Below are 23,374 nucleotides of genomic sequence, written 5' to 3'. Positions count from 1 at the left end.
AAAAGGGCCTGTAAATTTAATATAAAGCCAATGCCTGTTAAGCCTTCATATAGAGCTGAGCAGAGGATTACTCTTCTCATACAGTATTCTGTGTGCTTCCTTCCTAATTTCTTGCAGGTAAGCTAGCCAGCTGTTTCCCAAGCTCAGGATGTATCCCAGCTGTGTCTGAGTTTCTTCCAGGACACAGTTTCATTCTGTGATGCAACATAAAGTCAAACTGCTCCAAAACGCCATTTTTCTTCAGTACCTGTTCTTTCCATAGATGTTCTTTCTAGCCATTTTAGGGAAAACCTGGCCACTGCTCTCTGAAACTGGATATTCATGGTTACCACTGGTGTGTCCGGCCACGTGGGAGGAGGAACAGCAGCAGAGCATGACCCCCAGGGACCGTGACCATCATCTCAGACCTCTGTTGCCCTTCTCCACTCTGCAACTCCATGGGCTGAGTCACAGACCAGGAGAGAGGTCATCACCTGCTGATGTAGCTTTTTGGTAAGTAAATTCTATGTGCAGAGGCAGGGGACCAACCACAGGGATTGTGAGGGTGCTGAGGCGCTGGCACAGGGTGCCCAGAGAAGCTGTGGCTGCCCCATCCCTGGCAGTGTTCAAGGCCAGGTTGGACACAGGGGCTTGGAGCAACCTGGTCTAGTGGAAGGTGTCCCTGCCCGTGGCAGGGGGTTGGAACTGGATGAGCTTTAAGGTCCCTTCCAACCCAAACTATGATTCTCTATGGCATAAGCATAATGTGAGGTATGTCCAACACATTGCTTTATGTATGAAAATTCCATGGAAAGGCTTTCCAAAGTTGAAAACAGACAGCCAAGGCAGAAGTCCAACCCTCTCCTAAGGCTGTCATTTTTTGTGATAGACTTTGAGGACAAACAGTGTGCTGTGGTTATTGCTCTTGCCAATACCCTTGGGGGGGCTGATAGCTTTCCAAGATGATCCTCCAAGCAGAAGCTGAGATATCTGCTCTCCAAGCCAAGAACGTCAAAACTTGTGATGATGTTCAATTACAGTAGCTGTATTTCCATTATGTCTAACGTCTAATGTAGACATAATTGATTTGTCTTCACTATATTTATGCATGCAGCAGCACAGTTATTCAATTGCTCCACTCTGCTTGGCTCAGATAAAAAGCTTATTGCAATACACGCCTCAGACGTTAAAGAGCATCTTTAAGAACTATTTTAAGAAGACAGGGATTATTTCTACATGTGTTTTTTGGAATCAGGTGCTCCTGGTGCCCTTCTAGTAACAGCTCAGAGCAGGCTACATCCTGCACAGAGAACAATGCCCAGAAGATAACATGCGTCCAGATATTTCAGAGATAGAGTTTACAGCTTGTCAGAAGTGTCTCAATAGAGGGGCTTTGTCAGGAAAAGCTGAAGCATCAAAATCAAAACTTCACACAACCATCTTCCTGTTTTCATGAAACATTTTGGTCAGGAGGGGTTCCTCAGCTGCATGACTGAGGTTTTAGCTAAAGAAAAGGCAAAATAATGGGTGTTCTGCCTGATAAAGTGAGGGGTTTACTACAGTCAAGACCTAGGATTTGACCTTGGCTCACTTCAATGCCAAGCATGTTTAACAGACCTTGGAATGTAGCACCAAGTGGGACCAATGAATAGTTATTCACATACAGCCAAGCCACTCCTGCTCAAGATATTGTTGAGCAGGAGTTCGGAAACCCACAGATTAAACCAATAATGTTTGCTTGCCTGTTCCTCAAATGGCAGCCTCAAACATTCGGAGAAGGAATCATTGCCATCTTTGTCTGCAGAGAAGGAGTTAAGGTAACATGAATGCCCAGGTGTTGTTCTTCACCCTTGAGCACATTGCTGGGTTCTCTGCCTCAGAACTGACGCCCTGTTTGCATCCACAACACAATGGGGACTTGAATCTCCCGTGGGCTGCAGGTTAAATTAATCATGTACATGAAGCATGTACACTGCTTCACTTGAAATGCTTTTTTCCAGGCAACAAAGCAGCCTTCCAGTATCTGAAGGGGGGCTATAGGGATGCTGGGGAGGGACTCTTCATCAGGGACTGTAGTGACAGGACAAGGGGTAACGGGTTCAAACTTAAACAGGGGAAGTTTAGATTGGATTTAACAAGGAAGTTCTTTACTGTGAGGGTGGTGAGGCACTGGAATGGGTTGCCCAGGGAAGCTGTGAATGCTCCATCCCTGGCAGTGTTCAAGGCCAGGTTGGATGAGGACTTGGGTGCCATGGTTTAGTGTGAGGTGTCCCTGCCCATGGCAGGGGGGTTGGAACTGGATGATCTTAAGGTCCTTTCCAACCCTAACTATTCTATGATTCCATGTTCCTGGTAAAGGAACTTAAGAGACCCCAGTGTCTAGAGCATACTTACAACACAGTATGGGTGGCCTTAGGTGTGTTTCTGTCCCATCCACCCTTGGTAAGATAACATCAAGGCAGAAATGACATCTTTCCTTTCAGATATGCCAAAATCTTTCCTAGAAGGACCTTAGGCTGCCTATTACAGGGGCAGAAAATATTGACAGGCAGTCAGAAATCAGCTTGAGGCAAGCTGCCAGTACTGAAACCAATGCTGTAGCTTACAAGCAGTTTAGGAGTCAGGGAGCACAACAGCTACTGCATGCAAAAAGAACAGCACATTAAAACACATTTCAAATGCTTTATATGGCCTGCAGGGCTGGCTGCCATAACCTCACAAAAGCCTGCAAGGAAATCACTCAGCCCAACATCTTGCATAGTGATGGACTTCCCCACTATTGCTCACAGACTGATTTTTCAAGGCTCGCTTGCACCCACTGCTTTCCAGGTGGCATTCACACATCCCTGCTTTGGAGAGGACAAACACAAGGACAGCACTGGAATTGCACTTTTCTGAACAGAAAAAGCTGGTTTTTCCTAGATTGGGCAAAATCTGTACACGCATTCACCACTTCCCCTCCACAGGGCTGGTATTCGAAAGAAGGAGGTAAAAAATGAACAGCCAGCAGATCCTTCTGATTGTACTCTGCTTTCTAAATTGTCCTCTGCTATTTCTTCGCCATGCTCCAACTGCAGCACAAGGCAGGATGTTCTGTGCAGATAAAGTGTCCAAAATTGCTCAAACCCCATCTTCACATTGAAAGACATGTTTTCCTTTGATTTGGCCATTCTGAATGGTCTCCAGCCACTTGAAGATGTTGAAAAGCACCGCAGATGTAAAAAATTACAGCATTTGCTTTAACCATAGAAGCAATTAACTCTCCAGCAGAGTGGAAAACCACTTTTGAGCTGTATTTATTGATGCATAGATTTCACCGTAGTGTGATATTTGAAGACAAATTGCTGTGGCCATAATTAAGACCGTTGAGGAATTGGCAAGTGAAATATAATGACGAAAGACCAGCTCAAAGGGCAAGTGAGTTAGATTGGTCAGGATGATATAATCTATATGACCTCAGTGCCCTATTCCTGCTCATTGATTTCCCAATTAAATATAACTTTTTATTCAATCAGTTAGAATATACTGCAGGTTATTGATGCACTGCTAGTAGGAAAAAGCAATGAAGTAAAGATAAAACAGTGGGTGAGCACTGTCTCATTTTAACATTTTATCAACCTTAATGGGGTCGTGATGAAGATGATGTTATTCACTTGGATTTTTTTTTTTTTGTCCTTTTTTCATCTCTATTTCTTTTCTTTTAGTTTAAAGTGAACTTACTCTGACCAACCCAAGGCAGACAAAGCCCCGTCCTGGGAGTTATAAGGCCCCTTTTGCTCTCCTTTATTTGAACAGTGCTAAATTCCATTGTCAGTGCTGCGCCTTCACCCCGTCTCAGCTAGATGACAGACAAAGGAGGGAATGCACAGAGACAATGAGAGATGGAGAACAGTTTCTGTACAAGGAGAAATTAAATAGACTTCAGCCTGGAAAAAAAGTCAAAACAATGAGACAATGATAATGGTCTATGAAATGAAAAGTCTCATGGAGAAGGTGAATAGCACCGTTTAGTTCTGCTCAGCTGAAGGCATCATCTGCAGAAATGAGTTGGAAGGACTGGAGAAAAGGATTTCCAGAAAGAGTACACCTGCAAGTGGGCAAATCTGGCTGGACCAGGATGTTACCAGAGGAAACCGCCTTTGACTAGCTTCAATGTAAAAAGCCATCAGGTTTGCATGACTTCTTTCTGCCTTATGCTGCTGTTCTGAATCAGCCCCACGCGCAACTGACCCATTCTTACTTTTTCCTGAGGTAAGGGAACTCAAAGGGTGGGGAGACTGCCTGATGCACATGCCTATGCTCTGTGAAACTGGGATGCTAACCTGTTTGTGGGTGTTACTGCAGCTGGGGATACAAGCAACACTGCACCAGTTGAAATGGATGCATGCCTCAATGTTTTAGCCCTGCTGAGCCTTTCAGAGCTGTGCTGCTCCAGTCTAAAATGCCAGTGGACACTGGTCCTGGTTTCAATCACTATGACAACAGTGGTGATCTAAATGTCATGTACGCTGGTGATCTAAAACAGAAAGCAAGGGCTACTCAAGGTTGAGTGCCATCCTCATTCATCCTCATGACCCACGTTACCTTCTGCACATCTAAATAAGATTTAGATTTTCTAAATTCTTTTCCCAAATGTGCCATAAACTTTGTTACATCTTGACCGAAATACTTGCAGCCTGATACAAAGTTCACTGCAGCCAATGCAAGTCCTTATGTGTCTCACTTTTCTACTTGTAAAATGAAGGTAATGGCTCAGATTTATCTCATCAATAGTCTTACTTGTGTAAACTTGCTGAAGATCATGAGGAGATAAGAGCCACAGAGCTCCAAATGCACAAATAAAATCAGTTCTAGAGATGTGGGTGTTCAAACCATCCTGTAGCACCAATGAATCAAAAGCTGGGTAGAAAGGGAACAGCTTTTATAAAAAGAAAGGGAAAATATATATCTGCTCAGGGAACCAATCACAGCAACTTGTCACACAAAAAAAAATCACAGGACACCATTCCACCAACACCTTTATCAAGATAACAGGGAAATATCCATCCAAGTGTTCTATTGGAAGAAAAAAGCACCCAGAATAACAGACCCACAAGGGCACTAGAGTGAAGCACTGGAGTTAAAATGAATAGCTTAATTGCCTGCCATAATTTGTTGGACATCGACAACTGATTGCACAGATCTCCAAAATTAATTCATGATGACCTTGAAAGGAAACCACAGAGTGAAGGACTGTCAGGATTTCTTTTACAGTTTTTTTTCCATAGATATATTTCCAAAACTCTTTAGATTTTCTCATGATAGAAGAGGAGATAATCCTTCTCAGAGCCTCAGATGTCCTGATCTGAAGCCCATCATGGTCTATGTTCACACCCTTTTATCCCCCTTTGAGGATCACAACTAAAAGACATAGGTTCACTATATAAAGGGTATTAAAAGACACCAGGGTTTCAGCCTAATTCACTTAACTGCAGATGTCTGCTACACCTGAGCTAATCATCCTGGGTTAGCTTTGTAACAGGTGGAAACAAAGAGGCACTTTATCTTTGTGGGGTATCACATCCTACAGCAAGTATCTAGAATAGCTCAGGTGAAAGCATTTGTTTCTTTCCATCAGCTGCAAAGGCAGTCCAGTCTGCCGGGTCCAGTGGCTTAGTAGATGTCTGTATTTGGTAGTTGTGGTGGATCCTGTGCTGTTGCCCCAGGATTCACAGAGGTCTGACAGACCTGGTAATGGACCGACACCTCCCAGGACTCACTTAGAATCATAGAACGGTTTGGGTTGGAAAGGACTATCCACCAGTTCCATCATCAAAAGATCATCCAGTTCCAGCGCCGTGTCACAGGCAGGGACACCTCACCCTAGACCATGTCGCTGATGGCTCTGTCCAGCCTGTCCTTGAACACTGCCAGGGATGGAGCATTCACCACTTCTTTGGGCACCCTGTGCCACTGCCTCAGCACCCTCACAGTAAAGAACTTCTTCCTTTTATCTGAGCTGAACTTCCCCTGTTTCAGTTTGAAGCCATCACCCCTTGTCCTATCATTACAGTCCCTGATAAAGAGTCCCTTTGCAGCATCCTTGTAGGCCCCCTTCAGATACTGAAGATACTTGTGTATTGTTCTCTCATTCCTAACTTCAGGAAAGAAAATGGTGCTGACTCCTGTGACATTTCAATACAGCACTTTCCCATTGAAGCAAAGTCACTTCCCTTTTGAAAATTCTAAATTCCCTTTAGAATCCAACAGGGAGAAAACATCCACAGAAGAAACAGCATGACAAAGAGGAATCCTTTGGGAAGACATCACAGAGATACTGATCTGCAAAATGGGTTCAGGAGGAGACACGACCCTTCTGAATACCTTTTCTTTCTTCTCTGTTTTCTGAAAGCAGTTTAAACCAGGGACTCCTCATTTCAGAGCTTGGCAGTAGGAGAAAATTGTCCAGGAAAGCTATTCTGGAGCACAGGGCCAGGGCAGCCCCATGGCTAAGGAGGTGGGAAGCAGCAGTGCCACTACAGCAACTCATTGCACACTTTTCTGACCCTCTGTAAATACAGGCCAGTCAAAATACACAGGTGGATGATTGCTCTTCTACAGCATCTTCCCTTGTAGGCTCCTTATTGCAAAACATAAGTTTCTATTCCTGAAATGGATTCTGTTCTGGCAGCAAACTAAGTATCTGCAACGGAAGAAAACTTCACTCTGAAACAGGAGTATCCGCATAGTAATCTACTTCAAGATTACTCCAGCGGGAGAGCTGTTCTGCTCATGTTCTCTACCATTTTCCACTGTGTCTGCGCTGAAAACCCTCCCCTCTTCAAATGGGATTCTCTGATTGCTGTCTAAACTTGCTTTTTCAACAGTGATTCTGCCATCAAGGAAAACAGACAAGTTGTTTGTGATTACCTTGGTCAGACTCTTCATGTTCTCATTATTTGTGGAGAAAAATGGCTTCTGCACAGCCTCCTCAGAGATGCAGCATCCTTGTCATCTGTTACAGATTTTCCCTTAGTGCCAATGAAGCTTTACTGATTGGCATCACTAGAAGGTCTGCCTATTTGTATTTCCCATGGGTCAAAAACAGTGAGAAAACAAGTCTGATGAGTCAGTATTTTTGCTGTGCTCAAGTGAGGTGCTTTGAAAACTCCCCTGGTGTGGATTCATTGAGATCTGAGCAGTTCCCCTTGCAATGGATAAATCTTTTTTTATCCCTTCTTTTTTTATTCCCCTTTTTCAAGGGAATTGTCTCTCTGAGGGGATCCTTCCTTAAATTCTGCTTATTCTTAGCTTAGACACATCACATTTGCATAAAAAGCCTTCTCTGATTGGAGTGAGTCACATTGCGCAGGGATCAGGATGATTGTCCAGTCTGGTTTCCTGCACAATGATCATCTGCTGGAGAAGCTTCTTTAGTACACCCAGTGTGGATGCTGAGCTGCAGCACTGCCTGCAGACATCCTGCTTTACAGACCTCCACACAAATGATCTAACACAGCCCCTACAAAGGTATTCTGGTAACTAAGCACAAAAACATGTGTTTTATTTCTCCCAAATGCTTCAATGCAATTTTTGGCTGCATTAGGCAGAGACCATGATCAAGGCACAAACAAATTACCTTTACACCGTTATAAGGTGTTCTGACTTTCACTACAGAAGTTTCCTCAAATGAATATCAATTTTTCACTGCATCTCCTGCATCAGCATTCCTCAAACTGGCTTAGCTTTACATTTCTCTCCCAACCCCTTGCTATAAATAGCTAAGTCTCATATATCATTTAAGGAGAATAAAACATTACTCCTTGCATTCACTTACCTGATTTTACAGCCTTGCTTGTATGTTAATCAAAGGCATAAAGTGCTGAGGTGCATAGGTGCCAAGTGAAAGTTAATATTTTACCATGAACCTCATTTATCTACATTAGCCTGAAACAAGGTAGATCTGTAAATTTGGACATTATTGAATTTAATGACAAAGATCAATTACAACATCTTTGACCATGGACAGGGGTTTGTCAGATGAGCAGGAAAAAGCATCACTTCTTCCTAAGGGAGCTTATAAATGCTGGCTGGGTGGGACTGCCCATCTCTTCCAGTGATGCACGCAAACACTTAAATAGCATTAGTCATATTTGAAATACAGACACCACATATACACACACACACAGAGTTTAAAAGGAGTTTATAATAGAGCAAAGTTATAGTGAGCTCTCTGAGCTGGAGTACAGGAAGAAAGAACTAGAAAGTCTCTTCATGGGAGAGATCCACAATTTGGCTGCAAAACTGAAAGTTCTGAACTCAGGCTGCTTCGTCCTGTGCCCAGTACACAGATACCAACCAAACTGCTTCATGAGCACCGTAGTAGCACAGACTGTTAAATACAAAGATCTCTGTCAGCACAAGCATTGCTTTTTTGAAGGAAGCTTGGGAAAACATGGACAATAATCTCTCCTGATGGAAACTGCCACCTTTTACTGAAGTCAATGGCTACAGACATAGAACATTTTTCAGTTCTGTGTCCCTTCTCCAGAACTGGGCAGGAAGCATTAGTCTGTCCAAGTTGCTAATACTGATCCCCCTGGTAAGATGGTGTTTGCCTTTGCCAGCAGCCACTTACAGTTTGGCCTGACTGGAATGCAGGTAAGTTTTCCCAAAGAAAAAACAGGGGTTTTGTACCCTCACTGATTTTCCAGACTTCCATAGAATCATAGAATAGTTAGGGTTGGAAAGGACCTTAAGATCAACTAGTTCCAACCCCCCTGCCTTGGGCAGGGGCACCTCACACTAAACCATGTCACCCAAGGCTCTGTCCAACCTGGCCTTGAACACTGCCAGGGATGGAGCATTCACAACTTCCCTGGGCAACCCATTCCAGTGCCTCACCACCCTTACAGTAAAGAATTTCTTCCTTAGATCCAAACTAAACTTCCCCTGTTTCAGTTTGAACCCGTTACCCCTTGTCCTATCACTACAGTCCCTAATAAAGAGTTCCTCCTTATAGGCCCCCTTCAGATACTGGAAGGCTGCTCTGAGGTCTCCACGCAGCCTTCTCTTCTCCAGGCTGAACAGCCCCAACTTTCTCAGCCTGTCTTCATACGGGAAGTGCTCCAGTCCCCTGATCATCCTCGTGGCCTCCTCTGGACTTGTTCCAACAGTTCCATGTCCTTTTGATGTTGAGGACACCAGAACTGCACACAATGCTCCAAGTGAGGTCTCCCGAGAGCAGAGTAGAGGGGCAGGATCACCTCCTTTGACCTGCTGGTCACGCTCCTTTTGATGCAGCCCAGGATATCCCATGGGTTTCTGGGTACTATCACAGACTTTGAACTTACAGTCCTGAACTTACTACCTGATTTGTCCGAAAACGGTTCAGGAAACAGCAGGCAGCCTGAAAGAGAAAAAAGCTTTAACAGAAGGAGTGGTGAATATCTACAGGTGGGCAGAAGACATAAACCTGGCACATGAGCCAGCATGGCTGGACCTAGAAAACTATGTTCAGAAAATACAAACTATGCTTGGATGACACCTTTGGCTGTCATCCATCAAAAAAGTCCATTGGATGAGTGTCTTGCTTTCACTATCAATCAATCCTAACTTTTTCCTTAAGCAGTTGTGTGCTAGTTTCTTTTTATTCATGTATACAGGAAAAGGCAGAGCAACTGCAGATGAAACAGAATTAAACTGATGCTGACGACCTTGGGGAAGGCAGACTTGGGCGTTTGAAGTGTTTAAGGAGAGCCATGCTTGGAGAGATACTCAGACAGTGTAGGTCTCAAATGGGGTTGTGTAACTTAGGGCATTTTACATAACCAAACTGAAATGTCTTCCAAAAAATACATACATAGTGATCTACAGAAAGGAATTTTGCTGTGAAATGGATTTCAAATTCTAAATGCAGACGGAAATAAAGCATGATAGCACACCCAGACAAGGCTGGTTTGCTTGTAACCCAGACCTTGGAAGGGGGGGGAACACGTGTATGTGGGGAATAGGGGCTAAAGAGAAAAACTGAGGCTTCTTGGGATTAGTTACAAAAAGGTGTTTGGGACTCAAGTAACATTCCCTAAGGGTCTAGCAGTACGGTTTATCTGCTGTATCACTAGTTTTGATCTTATTTCACTGGTTGCCTGTTAATTACATGGCATTAATACATTTATCAACTGTTTCATCCCGATTATGGTTTAAACTGAACGGAGCAGTTTTTCCCCTGAGATACAGTCAGAGCCAGTCTCAATTTGTGGCACAAACAGCTGGGTTTTAAATAGGCCAAACCCTGGTATTTTACCACCATCTGCTGGAGATGGAGTGTAATTCACTTAGATATTCAGCCTTGACTTCATGGACGAAATAATCCCCTTCATAGAGTCGAAATTCTTAAAGGCACCAAGGACTAGGAAGACCTCCATGGAACTCAGGTCCCAGAAAGTCATTTGAGGAACAGATGGAAATTACACTATCTCCTATATCCTCCCAGAATTAATCTGTCTCTGCTAAATCTTTCACTGAACCAAAGTCAGGTGCTGTCAAATGATCACCATCACAGCAAAGGCTTCAAAGCTGTTGGTAAGGGAAATAAAATTCACTGTACAGACATCGATTTCCTCTCTACCACTGGAAAATGAAAGACCACGCAAGGTCAGTAAGCCACATACTTTTTCACCATCAGACCTGTGACCATCTCTTTCAGTTGCCCTTAAATGTGCTTCTCAAACCTCAGAAAAGCAGCACAACTGAAAAGGAAACTATATTCTCCCTCCTTCCTGCCCCATGCTGCAAACTAATGCCCTTGTTGCTTCCTCCAGCCTCACTATTCCTTCTTTCCCCTTTTATACCTCCTACGATGTCTAAACAGCAGCACTAAGAGCTGGAGAACTGACTGGATTCACCCCATTTGAATTTCAACATAATTGGGGCTCCTGCATTAGACGACTGGACCACCAGGAAGTCTTCTGTAGTTACTGGAAACAAAGACTCTCTCCAGAGGACAAGACTGTCTTAGAGAAGCTGCTATAAAGGAAGAACAGAAGGAAACCATGTTTTTAATTGAGGTACTTCCTTCAGTTGTCAAGTTAGGTGAGAAAGCCTGAGTATGCTCTTCTTGGTCTGGTGCTCAACCTAGAAGCAGATACAGAGGAATGGCTGCAGCGCCTGGTGAGACCTCTTCAGCATGGATGGAACCTGTGGTGCTATCTAAAATGCTCCTGAGCATCTACAAACTGGGGTTCTACAAACATTTCATGTCTAGATAGAGGTGAGCTTATTTTCACAGCATCGTTTCTCACTCAAGGCTACCTGCCAGCAAATTCCAAGTCCTTCGTTCACAACATAACGCAATTGGAGCTGCTGGAAAAACAGCTCATCCAATTTTATTCTTTTATCTTCAGCAAAACAATTCAATTTTTGACCCATGGCTTGGAAACAACTGAAATATTCTGGCCAAAACTTCCATGTATAAAAATGTAACATAAGGCAGGCACACAGTGGAAAGAACTTTAGACATAACAGCTAAAGTTCGGACAAGTTGAGAAGCAGCCAAGGAAAGGTTATGAAAATGGCAAATTATAATGCAAATTAAAATCTTTTCAATGTAAAACAGTGTCACCAATTGCACCCGTGTTCACTGTCTCTGGATTTTGATTGCTTTACGCAGTTATTTGAACAAACCCAAAAGAATATAGTTATTCTATGTTCTTATGTAGATTAATTTGGGTACCTCAGCTCTATTTTTTCAGTCTCCAAGTAAATATTCAAGCTCTGCAGGTTGACCTGGTGGGTTTTCTTGATCACTGTTTCTGTAACCAGAATGTTCTCTGGCTCCTAAACGGTGAAGATTAATATCATATGGTCAGCATGGACTCAACCTGCCTGGGTTTCCTTCTCTTTCTCATGCCTTTCCCTCACCCAGAACAGCTACTTTCTTCTTGAAGGTTCTCTCTAAATAACTGTTTCATGTGTTGTGTCACTACCTCTTAATACAGAATGGGAAATACTTTCACTTACTGCACACAGGGAACATGCCTGCTCCATACAACCTCCTTTCACCTAAATGGCACTAAGCCACGAATCAAACAAGGGGCTCAAGTGGAGATCAAAATGTCACAAATATGATTGAGGGCAATATCATATCATAGAATCATATAATCATAGAACGGTTTGGGTTGGAAAGGACCGTAAAGCTCATCCAGTTCCAACCCCTGCCACGGGCAGGGACACCTTCCACTAGACCAGGTTGCTCCAAGCCCCTGTGTCCAACCTGACCTTGAACACTGCCAGGGATGGGGCAGCCACAGCTTCTCTGGGCACCCTGTGCCAGCGCCTCAGCACCCTCACAGGGAAGAGCTTCTGCCTAAGAGCTCATCTCAATCTCCCTTCTGTCAGGTTAAAGCCATTCCCCTTGTCCTGTCCCTACAGGCTCTTGTCCAAAGCCCCTCTCCAGGTTTCTTGTAGCCTGTTTAGGTACTGGAAGCTGCTCTTCCGTGAGAAATGCTGCCAGGAATAGTACAGGTAGCAGGAAGGCAGTGGAAAAAATGAGATACCCCAGATGGAGACTGAAAGAGGTGGCAGAAAGACAGAGGCTAAAAGGGATACAGAAAGGGATAGCTGTGAATAGCAAGGGTCCTGGCTGTTGGCTCTGGATGGACAGAGCAATTGGAAATGGTTGTCTGTGGGGTGACAGTCTTAGAAACATAGGGGACAACTGGACAGACAAACCTGGAGAGAGAACCTGCAGCAGAGACAGAAGAGGGGACTGGGTCCGAGGGCACTGAGCACATGCTGCCACCCATTAGAAGATTCTTCCTTTTTACATAGCACAAGCTCTGCCACTTTTCATCTCTTAGCTCCACAGATGTCTGTGAAACACAAACATGGGTTTCCAGTCCCCTTCCCACTGGCACATGGCATTGCTGTTTGGAGTCTCCTATTGCTGTCACAACCATACCCTGCTTTTGCAAATAGTGGGGGACATTGAGAGGCAGAGGGTGATGGCATACCAAACACCATCTGTGGGCTTGCCTTTGTGCCTCTGTGTTCCTATGTGATGTTAACCCGGCCATCAGCTCGTCTTACAGACGTGGAAGGTTTGATATAGCCTTGGAAATCTCACTGTGGGAATCTCCTAATGACCTTAAGGAGGGCTGTGCTCAGCACCAACTGCAGTGGTCGGTACTCTGAAATGGCACCAAAGATCAGCCTACACAGCGAATGTACATGATGCTCACTTCTCCAGCGTGAACTTCCAGAACCTGACCTGCATCCAGGAGGAGAAATCAAGTTTGCCCAGTGATGCACCATCACACAGTGCCACAGCTGGCTCAATAAACCTGTTGTGTGTCAGTGGGTTTAATCAGGTGGTTTTTCTGACTAACTTTTCCCTTTTCATAGAATCCCAGACTGGTTTGGGTTGGAAGGGGCCTTAAAGCCCATCCAGCTCCAACCCCTGCCACGGGCAGGGACACCTTCCACTAGAGCAGGTTGCTCCAAGCCCCTGTGTCCAACCTGGCCTTGAACACTGCCAGGGATGGGGCAGCCACAGCTTCTCTGGGCACCCTGGGCCAGCGCCTCAGCACCCTCACAGGGAAGAGCTTCTGCCTTGAGATCTAACCTAAATCTTCCGTTTCAGTTTCAACCCGTTAGCCCTTGTCCTATCACTGCAGTCGCTAATGAAGAGCTCCCTCCCACCCCCCAGGATCCTTGTAGGCCCCCTTCAGACACTGGAAGCTGCTCTGAGGTCTCCACGCAGCCTTCTCTTCTCCAGGCTGAACAGCCCCAACTTTCTCATCCTGTCTCCGTACGGGAGATGCTCCAGCCCCTGATCGTCCTCGGGGCCTTCTCTGGAGTGCACACTCTATGCGTTCCTAACCACTATGGCCCGCTGGACGTGTCCGCTGCAGTGTGCCCCGTTGTACCCCCCCTTCCCTCCCATCCCTTCCCCCGCCACCCCAGCACCCTTAACGCGTTTCCGTCCCGTTCCGGCCGCGCTCCGGATATGACTCGCTGGCGGCGCGGCCGCTTTCCGCCTGTGATATCCGGGAGCCGGCGCCCATGAAGGGTCGGCAGCAGCGGAGCGCCTGAAGGGGGTTCGGCGGCCGCCGCCATGTTCGGCTGCCTGGTGGCGGGCAGGCTGGTGAGCGCGGCCCGGGCCGCGGCCGGGGCCCTCAACCCGCCCGGGGCCGGGGTGGAGCTGCCGCTGGGGCTCGTCCTTCCCCTCGCTGGGTTCCTCCGAGGGGCCTCGGTGCCCTCCTCCCGCCTGCCCGGCTCGGCTGGCTCCTGCCCCTCATCCCCAGAGGCAGCTGCGTTGTAGAGCCTCATTGCCGGGAGGTAGTTGCTGATGGAGAGGCTTGGGCTCCTCAGAGAGTTGCCATCTCCTCTGCTTGGGCTTCTCAGAGACAAGCTGGGAGCTTAAAAAGAAGCGTTTTAAGGCTAGATTGTGCGTTGGCTGCAGGGATGTGGCATCTCGGGTAAAGAGGAGGGTATCTTTTGCTCTGGCATTCAGCCGTCCTTCTGCTGCCTGTCTCAAGGTCTATTGTATTTCCTATGTGAACAGGTTTCCATGATCCTGGGGTTGTGCCAGCCCAGGTGGTCAACAGCCACTGCTTATAGACTTGGCAACCTCTTCTGCACCCTATTTTCCTCCTACGCACATGGGGAGCGAAGGTATTCTGATCCTGTTAGTCCCGGGTGGGATATCTGTGCAGTGCAGGTAGAACGAGACTGTTGTGCCTTTCTAGTAATGTATTCTGCAGTTGTTCTTCTGCTGTGTTTGACTTTTTCTCTGGCTATCTGCTGTTTAGGTTGCTGCGTTCCTCACTTTCTGTTATGTTCCACTTTAGGTGTGTTTCTGTGAAGGGCAGTTCGCAGTTACAGTCGGGGATGAAGACTATAGTCATGCTAATAAAGGCTTTGTTCTCTTTAGGTACAAGCAGCTCCCCAGCAAGTGGCTGAAGACAAGTTTGTGTTTGATTTACCGGACTATGAAAACATCAATCACGTAGTGGTCTTCATGCTGGGAACTATACCATTTCCAGATGGAATGGGAGGATCTGTCTATTTTTGTTATCCGGACCAGACTGGGATGGCAGTGTGGCAGCTGCTGGGGTTTGTCACTAATGAGAAGCCAAGTGCCATCTTCAAGATTTCTGGTCTGAAATCTGGTAAGATTGGTAAAAGGTTGCAGTCAGCGAAGGGGATGTGCTCCTGCATGTGTAAAGGGATGAAGGTGGTTTTGAACACAAAGCTGCTGTGTGTGTTCAGATGGTCCTGAGCAGATGTGGTGCTAGAAGCAGTCTGTCAGCTTCGTGGAAGTCTGTCTGTCAATGTTCCCAGAGAAATTCCTCACTCGTCCTTTGTTGCATGTAATGTTGATCTGGGAATTCCATTCAGCACGTTTGGCATGTGTTCCCATGGAGAACCTGAGGAAGAATGACCCTGTAGCTTCCTTGGCATGTTTTTAGGTCTTCTGGACGTGCTTGAAGCGTTTTCTTTCAGCTTCCACTGTTAAGCAGTTATAATCCTTATAAACAGAGACAGGCTTTGCAGTGAGTAAAGTCTGATGTGGTGTCAGACAGCTAATTCTTCCCATTCAGGTGCTGTTGCACTCTGTAATTGTCCAGTAGAGAGTGGACATTGGAAAGCAGCTTTCCCACTGTTTTAGTATTTTTGATACAGACCCGAGACGGAGAAGTTTGACTCATGAGGGAGCCAGGGAATGCTGGTGCTGTCTTAAATAGGTGTGGGTGTGTTTTCCTAAATAGATGGGAATGTTGCCATGCATATTGTAGAAATGATGAAGCACCCCAATGGCACAGTTTTGTCTTAAGTATTAAAGGGACAGCAATAGGACAAAGGGTGATGGGTTCAGACTGAAACAGGGGAAGTTCAGGTTGGATATAAGGAAGAAGTTCTTTACTGTGAGGGTGGTGAGGCACTGGAACAGGGTGCCCAAAGAAGTGGTAAGTGCTCCGTCCCTGGCAGTGTTCAAGGCCAGGTTGGTCAGAGCCTTGGGTGGCATTGTTTAGTGTGAGATGTCCCTGCTCATGGCACAAGGTTGGAACTGGATGGTCTTAAGGTCCTTTCCAACCGAAACCATTCTATGATTCTGTGTATGTCAGTCAAGCAGCTTGAAATGTTAGAGTGATAAAATAATGCACATCTTTTATAGGTTTCAGTGTGATCTACAGCCTTAACTTGAATTTCTGCTTAGGTAAGCATTGAGGTTGCTGTAATAAAATGTATTAATTATTAATGTGGCATGCTCTTTTTTGAGTCAGTCCTGGGTGGCATTGTGATATGAGATAAGGCCTCCTGATGTGCAGAGCAAAATTAATTCCTATCAGGTACAGCCTCAAAAACTGGGCTTTCAGCAGGAGAGAGAACAGCCACAGAAAGCTTGGTGGAGGCATGGGTTTATGTATTACAAAGTTGTGTTGTTAGTGAAACAGTAAAGGGTATTGCCCATTCTTCTTATGAAGAAGCCATATGTTTCTTATGCTTAAAAGACTGTATTATGTATGCTTTCAGACAGGCATGTAGGTCAGTTCATTTTCAAATGCTTCTTGCATGATAAGCCATAATTTCCAAGTAAGGGCTGCTCTCGAGGAAGAACTCTGAGACATGGAAGTGTTGACAAACCGTTTAGATGAGGTCCTTGGTGATATGGTTTAGTGGTGGCCTTGGCAGTGCTGGGGAAGGGTTGGATTTGATGATCTTAAAGGTCTTTTCCAACCTGGTTGATTCTATGATTCTATGGTTGAATGCATTTGCAGTGCAGTGCGGCAGTGCTGTCTCTATGTGAACAGCAGAGAGCTCCCTTGTTCCTGTTTACGGCTGATTTCAGGCTGTAGAGTCAGTATAAGCTACACATCCTTAGTTTCCATGGCCATAAACAGTTGTATGATGGAGATGTATGATGGAGGCTGTAGAAAGGTGAGGTGGGAAAAAGAGCTGGAATTGTTGAAAGAATTACTGACTGTTGAAATCTGTGGTTTGGGTTCAGTCCCTTGTTGAGAGGAACAGGTTTGTGTCCGTGTTTGCCACCTCCCTGTGAAACCGGGGCTCTGGCAGAGTGTTCTTGCTGTGTGATGTTTCTTACGTGAGTGTGAGTGGCCAGCTGAGGTGTCACAGTGCTCTATTACACAGACTTTGGGAAAGGTTAAATGTATCATTTCTAACTCTTTATGTCTAATGTCTGAAATGCCTTGGAACCATACAGGGTTTGTGGTGTGTGTAACTCACCCACATTGCATGTTGTTGTAAGCACTGGCTGGGCTGTTAAATACAGTAGCTGGGGGTGTGGTATGACGCTTCTCGACAATGAGGGTCAAGTAAAATGGCATTGCCCCAGTTCTTTTTCCTTGCTTCTCTCCTCCTTCCTGTCCCATGCTCACTTAGGACAGCCAATGCAGGCGAACCCTGCGGTGTTTCCAAGTGGAATACCAGAAGGTTGTCTCCATAGATGAACTAAAGGGGAAATCACGTTTGTGGAATACAGTCTTCAACATGAAAGTGATTTGTGGAATAGACACTAAATTATGAACCTAGGTGCTGATCCTTGACTACGGGTGCTATTTATACTTGGGTAACCTTAGAATAAGTGATTTCCAGATTGGCTCTTCAAGGTGTCTCACAGGAATGCCATCATTCCCTCTAAAATATTCCTTTGTTGCTTCTGTATAATCAGGCAGTTTGTTGAATTGTAGTTCTTAGTATCCTTGGTACAAACTTAATATATCTAAAAGCAGGCTTTTCAGGTTGCTCTTCTTGCTAACATTTAACCATTCTTAAAAATCTGTGCTGGGAGGTTAGAAATATACCTGTTGGTGTATTTCTTGTGTTGGTGTTTTTGTTGTTTTGACCCCTTGATTTAGCAAATTAAGTCTATTATCTGCTGTGATATTGATAATAAGTCTAGGAGTCAAAGGCCTCAAAATTACATGTTTCTTTTTGAGGATTAACTGTCATGTAAGGTGGTGAGTGGCTTTGTAATAAGCATTAAATCTGAATTATTTTGCATCTCTTCAGATGCAGTCTTCATGTTTGCTGGGAATAAGGCTTATTAAACCAACCACACACTCCCGCCAACCAAAATTTCTAGTTAGATTTTGTGCTGAATAAAGTTTGTGAGGTTTAGGGCTTTTTCGGTGCATTTCCCCACCCCCAGTGGGATGACAGTCAGTGGGCAATCTTCCAGGCTCTTATTCTTCCCAGTTCTGTCCAATTACTGAAATATAAATTAAAGGCTTGGTTCCTATAGAGAAAGGTTCTGCTGTCTTTTACTCACAGGTCATGTTTGCTGTTGAATCCATTTACTTCACAGGGAGCTTTAAAATGGTTTGGGTGAAAGGTACCTTAAAGCTCATTCAGTTCCAACCCCTGCCACGGGCAGGGACACCTTCCACTAGAGCTGGTTGCTCCAAGCCCCTGTGTCCAGCCTGGCCTTGAACACTGCCAGGGATGGGGCAGCCACAGCTTCTCTGGGCACCCTGTGCCAGCGCCTCAGCACCCTCACAGGGAAGAGCTTCTGCCTAAGAGCTCATCTCAGTCTCCCCTCTGTCAGGTTAAAGCCATTCCCCTTGTCCTGTCCCTACAGGCCCTTGTCCAAAGCCCCTCTCCAGGTTTCCTGTAGCTCCTTTAGGCACTGGAGCTGCTCTAAGGTCTCCCCTTAAGGAGCCGCCTCCTCTTCAGGCTGAACCAGCCCAGCTCTCTCAGCCTGGCTCCAGAGCAGAGCTGCTCCAGCCCTCGCAGCATCTCTGTGGCCTCTGTACTCGCTCCAACAGCTCAGCATGCTGCTTATGTTGGGAGCCCCAGAGCTGGATGCAGAGCCGCAGGAGGCATCTCACAAGAGCAGGCTAAAGGGGAAGAATCCCCTCCCTTGACCTGCTGCTTACACTTGCTTTGATGCAGCCCAGGACATGGTTGGTTTCTGGGTTCAAGCACACATGGCCAGGTCATGTTGAGCTTCTGTCAATCAACACCCCTAAATCCTTCTCCTCAGGGCTGCTGGCAATCCATACAGTCTTGATAAGTGGTCAGTGTGGTGGACCACTGGTAGACCAGCTGCACCCAGAGCGTGGTGGTAAATGACTCCTTCTCAAATTGGCAACCTGTCACTAGTGGGGTCCCCAGGGGATTGACACTGGGCACAGCCCTGTTCAGTGTCTTCATAAATGATCTGCATGATGGGATCCAGCGTACCCTGGTGATGTTTGCTGATAGGGAACCAAACCGAGTGGGGAAGTGGCCACTTCGAAGAGAGAGCCACCCTGCAGTATGACCTGGATAGGCTGAAGGTGTTGGCCAACAAGAAGGTGTTGAACTTATTAAGTTCAACAATATGTGTAAGGTCTTACACCTGGGAAGACACAATCGAAGGATGACACAAAGACAGGCTGGAATCTGCGGGGCTGGGGAGCTGCTCTGTAGAAAAGGACCTTGCTGTCCTGGTGAACATTAGGAGAGAACAGCGTGCAGATATAGCAAAGAAAGCCAGCAGGGTGCTGAGGTACATCAAGAAGGGCATCACCAGCAGATAAAGATGTCATTGTCCCACTACTCAGCACCTGTTGGGCCACACCTGGAATACTGTGTTCAGTTTTGGTCCCCACTGTACAAAAAGATGTGGGCGGGCCGGAGAGGGTCCAGACAAGGGTCACAAAGATGATCCAAGGACTGGGAAGCTGTATGAGGAAAGGGTGAGAGAGCTGGGACTATTCAGCCTGGAGAAAAGGCGGCTCAGGGTAGACCTTATAACCATGTACCAGCGCCTGAGGAGCACCACTCATCACTGGTCTTCACAGGGACATCAAGCCATTGACCACAACTCTCTGAGTGCAGCCATCCAGCCAGTTTCTTATCAATGAGTGCTCCATCTGTCAAATCCATATCTCTCTAGGTTAGGGACAAGGACATTGTCCAGTGCTTTGCACAAGTCCAGGTGGCTGATGTCAGTAACAAGTCCAGGTCGATGTCAGTTATGTTCTCGGGGTTTTTTTTAAGGACTTCCTTAAGATCTGTTGTGTTTTTTGATGTACTGATCACACTGTTTCATCTCTTGTGTGTACCTGTACCTGTGCTTGGGCTGTGTGAATCTTCTGCACGTCTAAGATAGAGACATTTCTGATGGGAGTTGTGGAATTCTCTCTACAGAAGAAACGGGGTGATTTAAGTAACACAGTCTCTGCATGTGTGCCAACTCTAACGCGTGTTATTTGTGGTGCTTTCAGGGAAGGGAAGTCAGCATCCCTTTGGTGCCATGAACCTGCCTCAGACACCCACAGTGGCGCAGATTGGAATCTCAGTGGAACTGCTGGAGAACCTGGCCCAGCAGACTCCTGTTGCAAGTGCTGCTGTGTCATCAGTAGATTCATTCACAGAGGTAGTTTGGACGTTCTGTTTTCAGATATTCTCTGTACTATGAAAGTCTTTAAGAATTGAGCCTCTGAAAGACTAATGGAGGGGGAAAAGATGCAGTGATGGGTGGCTGCAGGATTGGAACCAACATAATCATTGTCAAACCATTTGGCTTTGATATTTTGAAATCACAGGATCACAAAATGGTTTGGGTTGAAAGAGACCTTAAGATCATTTAGTTCGAGCTACAAGGCTCATTTTACTTCATGTAGGACTTGTAAATCCATGCAACTTTTGCACAAAAATTTAAACTGAGAAAAAGACCTTATTGAAAATGTCTTTTTTTATTTCAGTTCACTCAGAAGATGTTGGACAACTTCTATAACTTCGCTTCCTCGTTTGCGGTTACTCAGGCACAAATGACCCCAAACCCCTCTGAAGCTTTCATTCCTGCAAATGTAGTCCTGAAATGGTAAGGGCAGGGATCTCTAGTGACAAAGGTTCTTTCTTCCAGGCATTAAACCAGCCAATTTCTCAGCATTGAACTACTCTCATGTTATTTAGTGTTTCATGTTTGAAAGTGTTTGCAGTTTATCTCAAGTAAAAAGAGGTTCTGCCACTGTTTTCATGTTTGTCACCATCTTCATACCATTTTCTAATTAGAAAAGTGTGCTGTACAGCCTATGATGTTTTCTTTGCTTCTAGAAATGTCACCCTTGACATATGTGATTTGCACTATGTTGCCGGTTATGCAAATGCTCTGGAGTCATGGGAAGACAGAACATGCTGATACTTGTCAATATGTGCTTATTTGTTATGCTCTGTCTCTTCCTAGACATAATTCCAGCATAGTTAACATTGCTTGAGAACATGGGAGATGTGGAGAAACCATGTTCTTCATTGACCTGGTTCTGTTACCAACACCTTTGTGCACAAATACAGGAGTCTTAAGAGCGGTTTTCCAGGGCCTGGTTTAAGAAATAACAGCTTGGAGGATAGCCCATGTAGTGTGGAGATAACTTGTGAGATGGAGGCAGTCCTTTAGGATGCCTGACAAAGTCTGCCCTACAGTTTATCAGTTTAACCCCCTCTAGCTTCTACAGTATCAACCAAAACCCTTCTTAAAACAGTGTTCTGGGCTCTCTGAATAGTTTTATCACTAGTACTGAATATGCAGGCAGTTAACAACAGCAGTGTTTTTTCTTTGGGAGTCTAACCCTTTCTATTTAAAAGGTAACTACACACTCCGTGAACACATATAGGTAAGGTCTCTGATGAGAGAAACCAAAGGGAAAACAGGCTAAAGAAGCAGGATAATGGCTGGGCACTACCTACATGATGCTGAATTTGCTTTTGGCTGTTGGTTCAAAGCAGTAGAGTGAAGGGAGGTGTAACTCTGTGTAGAAATCTATTAGTGTGATTACTGCCACAGGAAAAACACCACTTTTTGGCTCAGTTTGTATGTTGCTGAGTCATTACAATGTGTTTAATGATCACTTGTAATAGGTAAAATATCTTGGGTGTCTGCAGTGGGCTGGCTGCCATGGAAATTCAATAGTTGGCTTAGAAACTCATTCATAAATAAGCCTTTCTCTAACTTGAGTGGGTTTAAACTCCTATAGAATCATAGAACCATAGAATGGTTTGGGTTGCAAGGGACCTTAAAGCTCATCCACTTCCAACCCCCTGCCACGGGCAGGGACACCTTCCACTAGAGCAGATTGCTCCAAGCCCCGTCCAGCCTGGCCTTGAACACTGCCAGGGATGGGGCAGCCACAGCTTCTCTGGGCACCCTGTGCCAGCGCCTTAGCACCCTCACAGTAAAGATGTGGAAGTTGGAATCATTTGTTAAGGGTGGAAAGATAATGGAGACTACTTTGTCTCAAGGATTCTGTTAGAACTACAAAGCAAATTGTTGTGTAGAATTATAGAAATCATGGAATAGTAGCCTCAGGTACAGAATTATCTGCAGGACCCCTCTTCCTTACCTGTGAGCAGGTTACACGTACCCTGCTAGGAAGCACTCTGGAATTGGAGGCTGCAGTCCCTGTGTCAGTCTGCTCGTGTCTGTCAAGCTGCTGGCTCCTGTCCACTGTCCCCATGGATTGGGAAGTGCCGAGGGGACCGGCTGCATCCCAGGTGGAGCAGCACTGAGGGGGTAGTACAGGGACAGCTGTACCTGCCCAGGTGGCAGGGACACCGCACACTTAAACCATGTTCCCAAGACTCCATCCAGCCTGGCCTTAGAGTACACATAACTTACCATGTTCTCCACATAGACTGATTTGTGTCCTCCTTTATTTGCAGCAGTTCTTATTTCTTGGTTGGACTTTTTTCCAGGTATGAGAACTTCCAGAGACGTCTGACACAGAACCCTCTCTTCTGGAAAACATAAGCTGACACTGTCATTTGAAGTGCTTTCCAAACAGTGTTTACCAGAAGGATAACAGCAGCAGTTAACTCCATTGGAGAACTTTTGGGAAAGGAAACCACAAACGATTAGTCCAGAGAGACAGACCTGGATCATTTGTATTACTCTTGGAACTTATTTAAAATTAAAATCAGTGAAAACTGCTTGCCTATGTTGGGGTTTTTTAACTGAAGTACTTGGCTGCAATAAACCACTGTTCCATGTGCATGTGTAGGAATACTGTCTTGAAACTGCATTTGAAGTGAAAGAAAATACAAGATTAAAAACAGAAGCAGTGTTTTGTACTTGTGTGTGTTTAGTTGTGAACAAAGTAAGTGGAGTTTTTCCTTCACCTCATTCTGAAGGGTGATCAGGCAGCTATAAAAAGATACTGAATGGGTACCCACACTAAGTTCGTACGCTGTGGACAACCACTATTGGTGTCACCAGCTTGTACAAATAGTACAGGGGCATTCCCCCCTTTTGGGTGTGAAGACACGGTTGAGCTTCACTTCAGGGTCCCTGTTGAGGAAGGGAATAAACCTCTTCCTGCATTTTCCTGTTTCAGGTATAAAAGTGGTTTAGTGGTGTTTCTCTGCTTCGAGAAGAACCTGGTTTGAGAGTACATTGTAGTAACGG

At 45.4% G+C, this 23,374-nt stretch overlaps 1 protein-coding gene across 2 annotated transcripts; it reads left to right on the top strand.

Annotated features, from left to right (window-relative positions):
- Positions 1 to 14,004: 14,004 nt before the first annotated feature.
- HIKESHI (heat shock protein nuclear import factor hikeshi) lies at positions 14,005 to 22,720 on the top strand (the record flags this gene model as incomplete). 2 transcript variants are annotated; one of them, XM_080613226.1, is made up of 5 exons in its annotated part: positions 14,005 to 14,104; positions 14,894 to 15,131; positions 20,199 to 20,350; positions 20,739 to 20,797; positions 22,666 to 22,720. In XM_080613226.1, the coding sequence occupies exons 1-5, from the start codon at positions 14,075 to 14,077 to the stop codon at positions 22,718 to 22,720; spliced, it is 534 nt and encodes a 177-aa protein (XP_080469352.1). In that variant the 5' UTR covers positions 14,005 to 14,074. The 2 variants fall into 2 exon arrangements, with proteins under 2 accessions (XP_080469352.1, XP_080469351.1); XM_080613225.1 differs by having other exon boundaries at positions 20,679 to 20,797.
- Between the last annotated feature and the right edge of the window lie 654 nt (positions 22,721 to 23,374).

The sequence above is a fragment of the Psittacula echo genome, assembly GCF_963264785.1.
Source record: "Psittacula echo genome assembly, chromosome: 3".
NCBI lineage: Eukaryota > Metazoa > Chordata > Aves > Psittaciformes > Psittacidae > Psittacula > Psittacula echo.
The sequence above is the reverse complement of the archived record's forward strand: the minus strand, read 5'-3'. Positions and strand labels throughout refer to the sequence as shown.